Here is a 15,806-nt window from a genome sequence, read left to right as displayed (position 1 = left end):
AGTTCATGCTCCCAACCTTCCATTTCAAAATTGCTATGTGATAAATAACAATACCTAGCATCAAAAAATGGTTGGCCCTGTCAAGGCTATCCCTGTAATAAATATTATGTGGCCATAAACAAATTGTACAACCTTACTTCATGTTCAGGTTTTACCATTACACAGAACAGGGGGATGTGAGAGTTCTGTGCCTAATGAATAATCTGGGCTGCAGCTGAAAGACACAACCACAAGACATTAAGTAAACCCCTGTCCCTTAACGCTACTTTAATCACACTGACTCAACTGCTTATATATTAATAACAAACACTTAAAAATTTGGATTTGTCCCAAGATATTTCTAAAAAGATCCTCTATACCCAGAACTTTTTTCCAGACCTTTCAGGCTGGGGTGAGGTAAGGCTTCTTTGACCTGGTCAGCCATACATGAGATGTTCAATCCAAGGTATTTGCCAGTCAATATAGCTGATCATTTTTAAATATCTGTACCTGCCTGTTCAGTAGTTCCGGGATCCTGGAAATCAGCTAACAGATGATCACATGTCAGGGTGTGTACTCTTCAGAGGGTAAAACATGGCCTACAATGCAATCCAGGTTTGACAAATAGATTATTCTACAGTTTAACCTGCTTGAGCACCACCATACTACAAATCCAGATTTAACAGTTATGTCTTAAATGTTCAATTACATTTCTTATTTTAAGTGTTAAAAATGTGTTTATTCAGTCAGGAAATGAAATATATCAAAAACATTTCAGCATTATCCCCTATTAAAGTGCATGAATTTTATTTTTACTTTTCTGAAGTAAGTTTGAAATACTGTTAATTTCTAAAGCTTACTATATAGAGTAAGAGAGTGACAAGGTGATGGCATCTGTCCTATCACCTGTAGGCCTCTGTCCTCAGCTTAGCCATTGTCTGTAGATTTGTATGTACTCTTAATAACTGCATGGGTGTTCTCCTGGTAAATTTCTTTTCTGTCACATCTCAAGTATGTGTTAATGCAGCTGGCTCCTTATTGAAAAATGAGAAAACTAATGGGGACTGACTGGAGAGACATTTTTCATAAAATCCATTGTTTTTTAAAATCCATTTGTTATAAAATGTTATGTATGAAAATTTCTCATTTTAGTTTTATCTTTAGTTGTTAGAAAATCTTTAGATTGCTTTTTATTTAAGACTACACAATATAGTACATGTCTACTGATTAGCAATCATCATGAAATGTTCATCAAATCATAATAAATTCCTAGAATTAAGAGGGTTGGTTTGGTTCCTAGCCCACCCTGAGGGCTGCAGGGTTAGCCACGCACTGTTTGTGACCCAGAGCCAGATAATTGGGTTAAAAGAGAGATGGATAAAACACTGAGGCAGTAAACCCTTTGCTTTTAAAAGATTTACAGTCTTGAGTTCTTGATAAGGATGTCCTCATCTGTGATTCCATCTAGAGTTATCCCAAGCACATTCCTGTAGGAGAAGACTCAATACAGTCCAGGCAGCACATGAGTGCCACCAAAGAGGACATTGAACTTTTCTCTTCACCCAAAGAAAGTGTGGATTCCATAATGTCTTCTATGAATTTCTAGATCATACTGTATATATCTGGGGTAGCCAACTCCAATACTGGAGAGCATTGGCTACAATTTATTATTCTAATCATTTTCGTAATTAGTGACTAGTTTTGCTACTTCTTCTTCTTCTTCTTCTTTTGGTTGCTCCTTCTTCCATATCTTTCTGTCCTCTGTATCTTGTTCTGTGACACCCATCACCTGCATGTCCTCTCTCACCACATCCATAAACCTTCTCTTAGGCCTTCCTCTGTTCCTCTTACCTGGCATCTCTATCCTTAGCATCCTTCTCTTAATAGACTCAGCATCTCTCCTCTGTACATGTCCAAACCAATGCAATCTCACCTCTCTGACTTTATCCAACTGTCCAGCTTGAGCTGATCCTCTAATGTACTCATTTCTAATCCTAATTAACTTTAATTTATTTGCTATTTAAGACTTAGACCCTTTGAGCAACGTTGGTCCTGGACGGCCACAGTGGCTTCAGGCTTTTGTTCTAACCCAATTACTTCATGAGAAATCATTCATTGATGATGAAGCACTAATTGCTCAAGTAACATTTTTCTGCTTCATTTTAGTTTTCCCACTTGTTAAGGTTTTAAACCCTTAATTGGTTGTTTTAGTCTTAAACAGCTGTTCAAGAAACACAACGGGTGCTCCTTTATACCAGCAGCAATATATCTGCATTAATGTCTCACGGTGACTATGACAGCCAAGTCAGAACTTTTCTTTGTTTTGAAATTTCTTGCTGTGTGTTCAGACCAAAGTGTGTATATTTATTTAAAGAGCTCCTGTAAAAAACCTAATTTCCCTGTAGGGACAAATAAAGTTCTATCTATCTATCTATCTATCTATCTATCTATCTATCTATCTATCTATCTATCTATCTATCTATCTATCTATCTATCTATTGTGATAAACCCAGGGCATCAGCGAGCCCCAAACCACAACACGAACACACTTGTACAGTTCCAGGTTCAAATAATTGAAGGTTTTTATTTTAAATACCTCTAAAAGTGACACAAGCACAAGCAAATACAGGTCTTCCTCTCACAATATCTCCTTTCTCCCTGCTGCACTACCCTCCTCCACTCAAGCGTTGCTCCACCACCTCCCAGCTCTGACTCGCTTGAATAAGGGAGTGTGGTCTCTTTTATTACAGACCCAGGAGTACTTCCAGTGCCAGGGCAACTGCCCGATAAAAGTACTTCCAGGTCACATGGAAGTCCATAATAGGGAGTTTGTCTCCCTACAGCACCCTCTCATGGCACCCACTCATGGACTACATATCACGGCATGCCATGCTTGCTTCATACTGTGCACCGACCTCCAGGGCTGCTGCCATCTAGCATGTTGGGGGAATATAAACCCTCCAGCAACTTCTTCTCTTTTTAATGGGCTGTCCATCCACCCTTTCCGGTCCTTCCTTCCAGGTGTGCTCCCTCTCCTGGCAGGGATGCCCATCCAGCCTGTGTGCACTTACACTATCTATTTAAGCAATCAATAGGATTATGGTCAGTCTACAGGATTTAGACCAAATAAGCTATACATGTGACAAAGCTTTGTATCCTACAAGAGTAGTAAACGGGCGTAGTTCAAAGGCACATGTAAAATTTGCTGTACTCTTCCAGAAAGCATGTAGGAGACTCACAGACCAAGCTGACAAAGATTGTATGCCAAATTCTGCCTTTTTGGCATTGATACAAAATGTGAAGATTAGCACAAGCATAAGATTACACATTATCTTTTGGAATATGGAATGCTTGAATATATTTCTGGCAAAAAGATGCTAGTTTATCTTAAATGTTTGCATACTGTTTAAAACTGCTTATAATTATTTTCAGCAAATAGCAAATATCAATGAAGGAACAATGTTTTTGTTTTAAAATTGATTATTTATGCTATGGTAATTCATCTATTTGTATAAACTTAGACTTGTTTGTCTTCCTTCCATTTTCTATTTCTTAGGTATCACTCCATTTCAAATATAAAATGAAACAGAGAGAAAATGAAGCCAAAAGTGATGTAAGTTAACATAGGTACATGGGTATTTTCATAAAATGTGATTTCAGTATTGAGACAAAAGGCAGGTTATAGGCCATGGGGGAACATTTTGAAAGATACATACAGGGTTATGAGGTACAACTTTTTAATTTTACCTATGGCTCAGTCTTACCACTTTTATTTAACAAACATCAAGGAAAATTAATGGTTCTGTTAGCCAATAACCCACAATGAAGAAGGATGTCTTTCTATTACAAAGTTTATTGAATGGCTGAGGGTGGTATGAATTCTGCTGTCCTTAAGCTTTTTGGTGTATTAGTTTGTGTGAGAGTTCATATAGCAATAAAGTGTTGCTCATGTTCCACACAGCAATAACATCTTTCCTTAACTATGGTTTCAACCTTTTCACACTGTAACCAGTAATGTCACACAAATGTTTTTTTGTTTAATAAAATAACATAACTGAACAAATATATCAAAAAATCTTAAACTGAATTCTTGGTTCTTCAATGATTGGGTGGTGGAGGTAATAATGCACATTTGGTAAAAATACATGAGCATTTGTAAAATGAAGGATTTACACTTACACAGCCTTATTATCAGTCAGATACATTAGCTCTTCATTTCAATGTTTGACTTCCTCTAAGAATATGAATCAATAAAGTTACAGTTTAGAAAGAACACATATAAAATGGCAGTGCATAGTGCTAAGGATATAGAGTATATTATGCTCTCTTTTTCCAAGTGCAAAATCAATATATACAAAAATAAAACCCTACTCCACTTAAACCTAAAGTCATGTACCATGTACTTTTCATTGGGCTACAATAATGCAAAGGACAAATACATGGTTGTCTACAAGCCTTTGTCCTCCAACTTCAAAACCAGCTTTGTCAATTTACTCATCTTTGCTCTTCAGCTGACAGTTCAGAAAGTGAATTCTACTGAATTCCACTAAACAATATTAATTTCAAGATAAGTAATCTGAGTTAGTTGCCCTTAGCTGTCTCTACATTTAAGCATACTCCATTGCACACTCAGCTCTAAAAGTGCAGTAAATTTCACTTTATAATCTACTATATTGAAAAAAAGGGATTATGACATCTTGAAATTTAGGCAAGGGTTTTTTGTGAAGGGTATGTTATGCAATTCCCACATATCATAATATCTCTCTACAGGGGGTCCTCGGGTTACAACATAGTTCCGTTCCTACAACAGTGATGTAACCCGAATTTTGGTGTAAGTCGAAACACACCCTAGCCCAAGTCACTTACCTATCCTAACACATTTGGAATATCATAATCCAGAACATAAAAACACAACTAAGTCACAGAAAAAGGAAAAGAACATAAATATACTGTACTGTACACTGTACTGTAATAACATAAAAAATGACAAAAAATTAGTGTAAAAAAAATTTCCTTACCATTATTCCTTCTCATCTCTTTACAATGTCTAATTTCACTTCCATCGTGATGGCTTTCCTCTTCTTCGAAGCACTACCATCTGAAGACTCTGACTTTCGTTTAGGAGCCATGATAAGGGCCAAAAAGTCGCCAAACAAAGCAACACAAACACCAACCAAACTAGTTGGCCAACTCCCTTGCTCAAACAACGCGTACTTCCGCCCTGCGCAACCAAACTAATTCGGCCACGTAGTTTGTAAGTACGACGCTAACAGTGTAAGCCGAAACACTCACGTCTCAATTTTTTTTAAGTTTTTATATGGGAGTGAGCGTTGTAAACTCGAAACGTTGTATGTCGAGATGTTGTAACCCGAGGACCCCCTGTATATATAAAATCCAACATCTGTCTGTATGTTTGTCCGCTTCTCACGAGAGAACTACTTAACAGATTTAGATCGAGTTTTTCTCTAGTATTTGCTTGAACATTCTGGTTGATTTTGCAACTTTTCTCATTGCGCTAAGTATCATAGTTCACTTGTGGTACCAATTTAATTGTGCAAATCTGAGAGAGATGCAGCGGGCCGAGGTGAGGGGGAAGCATGACATCAGCAGTGGAGAGTCGATCTACCTCTGCGTACCTTGCCTCCGCTTAGCTAGCGATACCTTTTTGTTTATTGATTTTTAAAGTTTGTCCTGTTTCACTACTACACAGGCAGAGCTACAGGGGACAGCTAGTATATGATAACAAGGAAAGACATTTTCTGTTTTTCCCATTTTCATTTTGATCCTCCAATCAACATAACTTTTGCTTAATCATTTGTTTCTTTATTAGCTCAAAACAGTACTAAACAAATTTTTATGAGTAGAAGCTCCTGAAATTGCTATATACAGTGTATTATGACAGTAATTACACTCCTTCATTTTCTAAATAGTTTTACCACTTTTGCCCAGCAATCTACAGTTAAATAATTAATAATGCTAAACTGAAAGTAGGCTTTCAGAAAGATTTTCAAATGTATAAAACAAATGAAAAGCTAAAAATCTCTGACAGTTCAACTTTCAGCATGACTATGACCCTAAAGAATATAGTCAAGACAATTTTGGAGTGGCTTTAGGACAAGTCTCCTAATGTTCTTGAGTGGCCCTGGCAAAGCAGATTACAGATGCTTCCTATCCAAGAATGGGATAAACTGCTGAAATCCAGGTGTGTAAAGCTCAAGGAGAGTTACCTAAGAAGACTCAAAGCTGTAATTGCTGCCAAAGTGGCGTCTATAAAGTACTGAGGTAAGGGTCAGTCAGTCAGTCATTTTCAAACCCACTTAGTCCTGAACAGGACTGCGGGGGTCTGCTGTAGCCTATCCCAGTTATCACAGTGCTCAAGGCAGGAACAAACCCTGGACAGGGTGCTTGAGCGTAAGGGTCTGAATACTTACATGAATGAGAGATGTCAGTTTTTGATTTTATACATTTGCCGAACTTTGTTCTAGCATGTTTCCAATGTATCCATTTAAAATAAAATCTACAATACAAGTAAGTGTGCAGAAAGTAAAGAGATCTGAATAGTTAAGTTGTAGTTAAAATAGACAGAGAATCTAAAATGTACATTGAATAAAATCTGTGTGACTTTATACATTAAATTTAAGACAATTTCTTAATTTGTTTCTTTTCATGAAAAAAAACTTTAGGCAAAAGAAGAACCAGTTCTCAGGTTGGGTAACATAGGTTAGTGGCATGGCTGCTGCTACAATGTAACTTTAAAGACCCAGCATACTGTAAAAAATGACATTATAGCTAGTGGTGCTATTTTTATTAATCTTCTTATATAATATGCTACCGTGGCTGTCTGTTTGTCTCTCCAGGATTTTAAATCACCTGTAAATCACCTGGCCTATTGACCAGAAATTTGATACACTTATACTCTCAGCTTTCGGAGTGATGATTGACCTCCAAGATTATTACTCTTTTTATTTTTATTTTATTTTATTGTAGAATCAACTCGTGGCAGTGGCCAGCAGGGTGACCGTGCGGCGCATGCGTACAGGTGCCGTTCTCATCCCTACCACCTTCGCTGTCACTTCTCCTACCTCTTCATATCTTAAATCATTCTTGAGGCGATTGAAGACTTAAGTGCCACCTTAAGTGAAAATTAAGGAAAATGTACAAAGTAATTGCAACACAAAACACTGTTTAATCTGTTAATCAGTTTTAACATGAAAAGATGCCGACGAAAGACAAGAAGAAGCAGGCCGCTAGGGTGGAGAAAAGAAGAGCTGCTCAGGAAGCAGCAAGCGCATCAACCTCTGAGCAAACAAATACTAAATGTACAGAGTGTAATAGATAGAGGTCTCCGTGACCCCTTGAACCTCAGACTAGACGTCAGGCACCAGGTAAAAGTCCAAATATAATATTTATTTAGACAATTATGTGCACAAAGCACCCTCCACTCCCCAATACTCATATAACTAATCAATAAACAATACACAATAATCAATCATCCACCCCCAGATGCGTTGCCACCCTTCCACCCAGCTCAGCTCGACGTCTAGGATTTCCCATAGTCCTTTTATAGTCCTTGATCCGGAAGTGTTTCGCCCTCTCTGTCCATGTGACTAGGAACACTTCCGGGTCATATAAAAACTCTTCTTCACCCCGGAGGCACGTCGTTTCCTGTCATGTGATCATGACGCACCTCCGGGTTATAGGGCACGTAAGAGTCCGACAGCCTCCCTACAGCGACTCCTGGTGGCCCCCATGGTATCCAGCAGGGCTGTGCATATAAACTACAGAGTCCATGATGCCCTACTGGAATTCGGGGCACGTCCACGCTGCTGGGAGAGCTCCTCCTGGCGGCCTGGGGGTGAGGGCCAGAGTAGAAAGCCGGCAATCCTTCACAATACCCCCCCCTTAGCGAAGCCAACTGGGGCGAAGCGACCAGCCCCGCGAGGGACGTACTCCTCCAGGAGGACACGTCAGCCGGGCCTCTGCCATGTTGTCTAGGTCCCCCGGAGAACCTAGGGGGAACGGTGTAGCGGTTATTCCTCCATTCCCCTGTCCTCCGGGGACAACTTTGCCAAACGTGGCCCGGTTGCCGACAGTTGTAGCATCACCGTCGTCCTCCTGGTTGCCTCTCTTCCCGAGACCTGAAACATCTCGGGAATTCTGTTAGCTCCACCCTTTCCTCCGCCAAGGGAGGTTTTACGGCTGCTTTACTGCTCTCCGCCCTTTTCTTTACCTTGTCAGGAGACCCGCGTTTTATTTCGGGGATGTCCTGCTTTCTCTGGGGCTTGTGCACAGCGTGAGGTTCTCTATGGAGAAGAGAGAGCCTCTTTGCTGTTTGCACGCCCGTTGTCCTGTTTTTAGCTGGAGGCGGCGTCTTTAGCACCCCATCGCCCCAAAAGACAGTACCTTCCAACTGCTCCGGGTTGATTGCCGCTTCCCCCGCCCCTTAAGTTTCTAATGACAACTCCCTTATCACTTTATCAGGAGACTCCCGTTTCTCTTTTAGGATCTCCTTTTTAATCTGGGGCTTTTCCACAGTTTGGGTCTCTCTATTAGTAAAAGAGAGCCCCTTTTCTGTCTGAACGTCCGTTGATTTTAAATTAACCCGAGGCGGCGTCTTCAGCCCCGCATCGTTCCAAGAGCCAGCACTTTTCAGCTGCCCCAGTTCGACCGGCGCTTCCACCACTTCTTCCGTCATTATACCACAATCTTTTGTAGGGCACGCAGTGACTTGGCACCCGCTACTTATTAAATGCGGGCCCGTTTCACACTGCGTCCCTATTTCATTATATACGGTACCGGTTTTACCCACCTGTACCGCCAAATCAAATAATACGGGAGGCTCTCGACCCAACCGCCCGCAGGTACTCGTCTACCTTTCTTAACGGCGCTTCAGCTGCTGCTCCCAGCTCTCCAACAATCTTCTTTATAGATGCCACAATCTGCAAGAAACTGTGCACGGGCTGAAGCAACTTCTCCAGCTCGCGCACATCAAAAAAGTTATTTAATTCAGCCGGAGGCAGGCATAAGCCATCACTAGCCAAAACCTCCCGGCTGGGAGCCAATGAGCACGCCCTCTTTTGGCACATGAATCGATTGGGTTGCGCACAGGCTTCTGGGAATTGGAGATCTTATTGTTTGAGGACCGGGTTGCCTTCTTCGGCGGACTGTGGCCTGTCTTTTTTTAATTTGTCGGCAGACCGATCAGCCATTACCCGGCCCTCCTTACCTTCTGGCAGGGTGAGCGGTGCTTTGCTCGCCTCCCCCATTCCCTTTGGAAAGTCCAAGTCTGTCTCTTCAGAGACGAAGGCGCAAACAGCGGGACGCGGCCCTCCACCTTCCCAGAACACACCGGGGTCGATTACGTGTCCCTTGCCAGCACCCGACATGCGGAAGTTCGTTGTTTTGTCCGTCTGCCCGCACAAAAGCGCCACACCGTCTTCGGGAGATTCTCCTGCATCCCGCAGAACCTCCGGATGATCTTTTCCGAGGTATGTGCACGGTACAAAATGAGTAATTTTAAATAAGTTATCTATTATATCTCCGGCACATACCTCGTTGTAGTTTTCTTCGTTCGGAGGCCTCTCCCGATCCGTGTAGCCGCCCTGTAACTCATCCCGAGTGTCGGCCATGACGAACATGGAATCTCTGCTAGCGTTGTTGCCCTGCTTTGCCTTCTTCTTCCCCATGACGGACTTGAAAATAGGGTTAGTGGCGATTTTTCTGCGTGTCTTGACGCTGCCTTCTTGGGGTATTCTGCCCACAGTAAAATTTATTTAAATTCAGGTCCTCTGCCAACTGACAACCAGAGAATCCTGCCGACTATGCCAACTGTGATAGATTGAGGTCTCCTTGACCCCTTGAACCCTCAGACTAGACGTCAGACACCAGGTAAAAGTCCAAATATAATATTTATTTAGACAATTATGTGCACAAAGCACCCTCCTCTCCACAATACTCAATAATAATAATAATAATCAATAACAAATATCCTCCACACTCCCAGACGCGTTGCCACCCTTCCACCCAGCTCAGCTCGACGTCTGGGATTTCCCATAGTCCTTTTATAGTCCTTGATCCGGAAGTGTTTCGCCCTCTCTGTCCACGTGACTAGGAACACTTCCGGGTCATATAAAAACTCTTCTTCACCCCGGAGGCACGTCGTTTCCTGTCATGTGATCATGACGCACCTCCGGGTTATAGGGCACGTAAGAGTCCGACAGCATCCCTACAGCGACTCCTGGTGGCCCCCATGGTATCCAGCAGGGCTGTGCATATAAACTACAGAGTCCATGATGCCCTGCTGGAATTCGGGGCACGTCCACGCTGCTGGGAGAGCTCCTCCTGGCGGCCTGGGGGTGAGGGCCAGAGTAGAAAGTCGGCGATCCTTCACAAGAGAAAGATTATGAAAACTAGGAATGCTCAAGTCAGGTGTATAACGTGCAGTGCACCATTACTGGTTAGACAATAATTTGTGTTGCAATATAGTACTGTAGATCAGAAAACATATTTTTCTTTTAGAATCACATTTATAGTCTGCAAAATCAGACTCTTAACTGAAGAATCTCAAAAGAAAGTCATAATCACAAATATATCTGTCTTAACCAAAACAAGGCATATCGACAGAAACAGAACCAAGCTTAAGGTCAAAATCCAAAAACAAAAGTTCCAAGCTAACCATCCCAGCAGACAAGAATTCTTTTTTGACATTTTTGTTTTACATTTGCCTTACATTTGTCTTGCTTTCTTTCTCTGTCCCTATGTTGTTTCTGTCACAGACAGGAAGTGTCAGCTCTTGCATTAAACAAAAACCTAATTACAAGACGTGTATTCTATTTGCTTTTATGCATAATGACCTTAGTAATATCGGATGTTTATTTGCATGTGCATGAATGAAGAATCCATATCTGCATTTTAGCCTCATGTAGGCTGTGTGGTGCTAAGTGATTTCGTTAATCCCCAATCATGGATTATGTTGTCAAATCAAGATGACGCAACTAGACTCAAAGAATGTTAAAATACAGCAAAATAATGCTTAAACACCCTGAGACAATGAGATATCTTGCATAGTTAAAGCAAATATCAAGTTGAAATTTTCTTGCAACTTCTATTAGATGATGAACCTTCTGAATCAGACAAACTATAGCTACACAGAGAAAAATGGAAATGCTTTTGATATTACCTGAGAACTTGTCACATTGCTCTCTGCCTACACTGAGTGAAGAGTGCTATACAAAAGGGAACAGAATTGGTTATCACAACTACAAGAAAATTGCTTTTCTCTTCATTCAGTTTTGTCCACAGAAAATTTTTCCACACTAACATCCACTTGTGCATCCAAGCATATTTTTGAAACATGTAATGCATAAATGTTTTCATATTGTGTGGACATGCATGACATTGGTTGGGTTTGTGCTTCACTAACTCTGAACTCTTTACAAGATCGATTCCGGATGCTGGATGTGTACAGTTCTCACATGCTGTGTTGCATTCTCTTAAAATATGTAAAGGATGTGCAAATAATTTCAGTCAGCCATGAATTATATTTGGTATCTCTGTTCCCGAAAAATGAAATCTAGCCATGTTTTTAATGAAGACAAAATGTAATGAAGGTAATAATCTCCCTCCAAAGTATGTGAAAGATTGCATAGAATGGAAAAACTTTTAAAGACAGGCACACAAAAATACTGTAATGTTGGTTCTTCTACAAAGCTCTTTGCCCTTTTGTAGATTGCCCTGGGAGTTCTGGGAAGCCTCGCTGCTTTGTACTCCCTGGTTAAGACTGCCGGATGGAAAAGACGAGAAGGATCTCCTGGGATTGACCTGCAGGTTTGTACTGAGGGTCAAATTCAAGTATTCTAATAGAATGAAAGAAAATAATTTAACCTGAAGGTGATGGAAATAAACAAAAATACATTTGAAAACAAAGCTGCATTAGACAGCAATGGCAAAAAGAAAATCTGTTTTTTACAATAAATTTTTCTGTTTATTCCTCCAGACTATTGTAAAATTTTTGCTCTTCTATGCTGGAGATTTAGCAAATGTTCTTTTTGCTGTGACTGTTGGAATTGGAGTTTATTGGCTTATTTTTTTCAAAGTGAGTACCATTTCATTAATCTATTCACTATATACATACGGAAATGAAAACATCTTATTTTATTAAATTTTTTGTGGTTCTTTCAAATTTTTTTTTTTTATTTCATCAAAACAATTTGCGCCAAGTATGTTGAATGTCAGCACTGTTTCAACAAGTATGTTAAATGTGAGTTTAGGTTTTCGTGTCTAAACAGAATTATTATTTACTTGCTCTTAGATATAAATGAATCGGACAGCAAGAGTATTCTTGCAGATGTGCACTGATTGAGATTTCGCAGACATGGTTTACAACTGCATGCAATTGCTGATATCAACCCCAGGTTTCATTAGTGGGTCCACCATATGACTAGACAGTTTAACTACAAGCCAGCAACTTTCAGCCGTGAGTCTTGTCTTTGAATAAAGAGTCCAAGTTACGAGGCAGCAGGTTCTCTTCAAGACTCTTTTTATACCATACTTGGATTACATGAGCAAACATATTTAAGGTACCAAAGACTTGCCTTTCATCCTGTATAATTTGGACATGCTAGGGGGCTCACAAATGAGGATGTGGAAGTAGATTTACTAGCATAATTGACTCGATGAACAAGAATGCCTTTTGGAAAATTCAGTGGGCATCTTCTAGGTTTTGATGGGATCTTATTATTGGTGTGGTAATCATATCTAGAACTGTTCACCAGCATTTACCCCCAAGAGTAAGGAGAAGAAACTGAAGAATATGAATATGGGCATTATGGATATGGATCTAGAAGATGAAACAAAGAAAGAGAATTTATTTTGGAAATGCAGCTTTGGGCTGGTGTATGTCAGTTTTAGACTGGTGTGCATAAACATCTACTTCCAGAAAGTGATGCTGCATCTGATAAGCTCTTGAGAGTGGTGGTGTTCAAAGACAGGCCACATTCTGGTAGAAAGAACTGACAGAAAGTTTGTAGGGAATTGTATAGTAATATCAAGGGAGACCTTGTGAGACAGCACCAGCTTTCTGGTCATGAACAAGAATGGAAGAAAACCTAGGAAGATGTGAAAATGTGAGGTTTAAGAAGGACTCTATGATTGGTGAAAAGAGAGAAGGAGTTGGAGAGTATACAAGTAAGGAGTAGAATAAGTGTGGGATTTCCCAAGGGATAGATGGGTGGGTACTTTGGAGAGAAATGAAAACACTTTGTTGTAGAAGTAGCCCATACAGTGCTAGACCAATCAGATGATGAGAGGATGAAGAGCAGGAACCAAGGAGCATGGCCATTTAAGAACTGGACATTTAATGGGCACAGGAGCAGTAAGTTGGAAGATAAAGTGCTCATATAATTGTGCAATACAAGTTTTGGAACTGTGATGAAAGGTTGTTTAATCAAAATCACCCTCTGTGATTCCTACTTGTATAATCTGACCCTCGGAGGCCAAGAGATTCAGTAACAGTCCTTTAATTTGATCTGCTCTCCACCTAGATGTCAAGTCCTGTAGTCCTGCAGCTAAGATTTCATGCGTCTGCTTCTTTTTCTTTTTTGATTTTGTCTGTATTTTGACTCTTGTTTCCTATACAGTATATTATTGCTTGGATTCTTGTGTTTTCTAATTTGATCAAAGAAAGAGGCAACAACTGAGCCATTAGATCCATAGAAGTCATCCCTAACATAGGATTTTCAGCCTATTAAATAAATAAATAAGCCTATTAAATAAAAGAAAAAGAAATAAATAAATAGCCTAAAAGTCTATTTTTGTTTTGTTTCCTCTTATCCTTGCTTATATAATTTATATAATATAACTGTATATAGTTTATTTTGTTTCATTACTGTCTTGCGTTTGTTTCAGGCCCCATCAACTATTACCATTCGTTTACCTACTCCTGAGAAAGAATATAATTTTATTACATATGTTTCATGTGCCTTTGCACTAAAGGTATTGTACTTCTTAAAGTACTAGATGTTAAGATTATTTCAGTTTTGTTTAGAAGCTTAGATTTGTTTCCACTGTTCCTTCTTTTTTAGGTAATCCATTTTCTGCACAAACTTGCATCACAGTTATCCATAGATATTTTTTTTATTGACTGGGAAAGGCCCAGAGGAAGAGGCTATAGATCTTTACAAGGTAAGACAGCTTGAATTGTATATTTTCCCATTTGGGAGATGGATGTCTGACTTTCTCAGGGCTCCGTGGACCTTAGTTATATTTTCTGCCTGTTCTCTAGCCATTCTGTGTGCATTCTGCCCATTCCTAAACACATGCATGGTGCAGTAAGTTACCTGGTAAGCTAATTAGATCTGCTGTGAATGAATGTGGGTGTCATTTACAGATGTCCCCTTCAGAATGAGCTCCTGTCATCTAATCTACAGGAGATGTCTCTTAACTTTTGGGTTTGTCATCTGAATAAACTAAACATGCTTTAAAGTTTGTTCAAGGCAAAGAATGTTCATAATTATGAGCTTCTGTTTCTTCTGCTATAACCTTAATTTATGACTGATGTACTGTATAGCATTGTGTATTCCTGGCTTTACAAAAGTAAATAAACTAGCACTCTTTAATTACTCCTATACTGATTTGTGACTTTTGCAGGTGGAACTGAACCTAAAAGTACAATGTCCCCTGTAAGCATTTGGAGAACCTACTTTGTTGCAAATGAGTGGAATGAAATCCAGACCTTACGGAAGACATGTCCAGCGTTTCAGATCATGGCAGTGCTTTTTTTTCTAGAAGTAAGTATAACTAATGTACAATACGCCACAGGTAACAGGAAAACATTTTTTTATGCTTCATTCTTCATATTCCAAGTTTGCTATATGAAGAATATTATCTGTGAAAAAATTGTGTTAATTTGTGAAAACAAAAAACATTTGGCAAGTAATAACCTTTATCCAATCCATAGATGCATACTTAGTCCATCTATCACATGAATAAAGGAAAGGGAGCATTTTAGGGAAAAGCTCTTTGGCAGTGAACAAATGAACCACCATTCCTAGCTAGACACAATCTAGTCCATTCTTTGAAATATCTCATTTTTTGGTTCAACAAAAGAAGAGACAATGAATACTCAATATTATTGAAAAATGTAAATAATCATTCTGTCTGAATACCTCGTCATGTTTGGTTAAACCTAATACAGTATTTCAAAAGTAAACTTTGGGGTGCCTGGTGTTGCCATCTGCTTTATCAAGATGTTTTATGCTTACTGTAAAGAAATCCAGCCAGAACTCTATTAAATCTTTTTATTGGAAGTCTACTATTATTGGTGTTTCCCACATAATTAGATGTAGGTGCAGGTTAAAAGTGGTAACATTTGCTTCTGATACACACCTCTTTGCAAGAAAGGAACTCAAAGAAACTAGGAAAGAACCTTCTCCTCACAATACAATATTTCACCCTGTTAAAATTCGAACTACTCTGCAAATGTTCCAGGTATTAAACACTTACACAATCTTGACATAAAGTTCCTAAAGTCTTCAAGTTTCTACCAAAATATTTTTCTCAAAAGTACTGTTAAATTTGGTCAGAACTTAAACTTTTGAACTATATTTTGTATATTACTTAAGATATACTTACATAAGATATACTTCCTTGTGCAAACATACCCATAAATCTTCTGTTTCAGGTGGTTCATTTTGAAGATTTGGCCACAGTTAATGCATCTCATGTTCCTATTGTGAAACGAGAAATTCCATGGCATCAGATTCTCCGATACAGTATTGCCTGCACGACATGGCTAACTATTGGTTGTTTACAGGTAGGATCTATTTTTT

At 39.5% G+C, this 15,806-nt stretch overlaps 1 protein-coding gene across 1 annotated transcript in view; it reads left to right on the top strand.

Annotated features, from left to right (window-relative positions):
- Nucleotides 1–260: 260 nt before the first annotated feature.
- The window catches only part of LOC114652877 (meckelin-like), a 53,233-nt gene continuing 37,687 nt past the window's right edge, over nt 261–15,806 (top strand). Inside the window, exons 1-8 of the mRNA XM_051928275.1 lie at nt 261–396; nt 3,536–3,592; nt 11,707–11,805; nt 11,975–12,073; nt 13,885–13,971; nt 14,061–14,160; nt 14,626–14,765; nt 15,659–15,790. Coding sequence (XP_051784235.1) covers nt 3,560–3,592; nt 11,707–11,805; nt 11,975–12,073; nt 13,885–13,971; nt 14,061–14,160; nt 14,626–14,765; nt 15,659–15,790 — 690 coding nt within the window. The 5' untranslated portion in view covers nt 261–396; nt 3,536–3,559. The remainder of the gene's footprint in view (nt 397–3,535; nt 3,593–11,706; nt 11,806–11,974; nt 12,074–13,884; nt 13,972–14,060; nt 14,161–14,625; nt 14,766–15,658; nt 15,791–15,806) is intronic.

This window comes from Erpetoichthys calabaricus, chromosome 5 (assembly GCF_900747795.2).
Source record: "Erpetoichthys calabaricus chromosome 5, fErpCal1.3, whole genome shotgun sequence".
Taxonomy (NCBI): domain Eukaryota; kingdom Metazoa; phylum Chordata; class Cladistia; order Polypteriformes; family Polypteridae; genus Erpetoichthys; species Erpetoichthys calabaricus.
The sequence above is the reverse complement of the archived record's forward strand: the minus strand, read 5'-3'. Positions and strand labels throughout refer to the sequence as shown.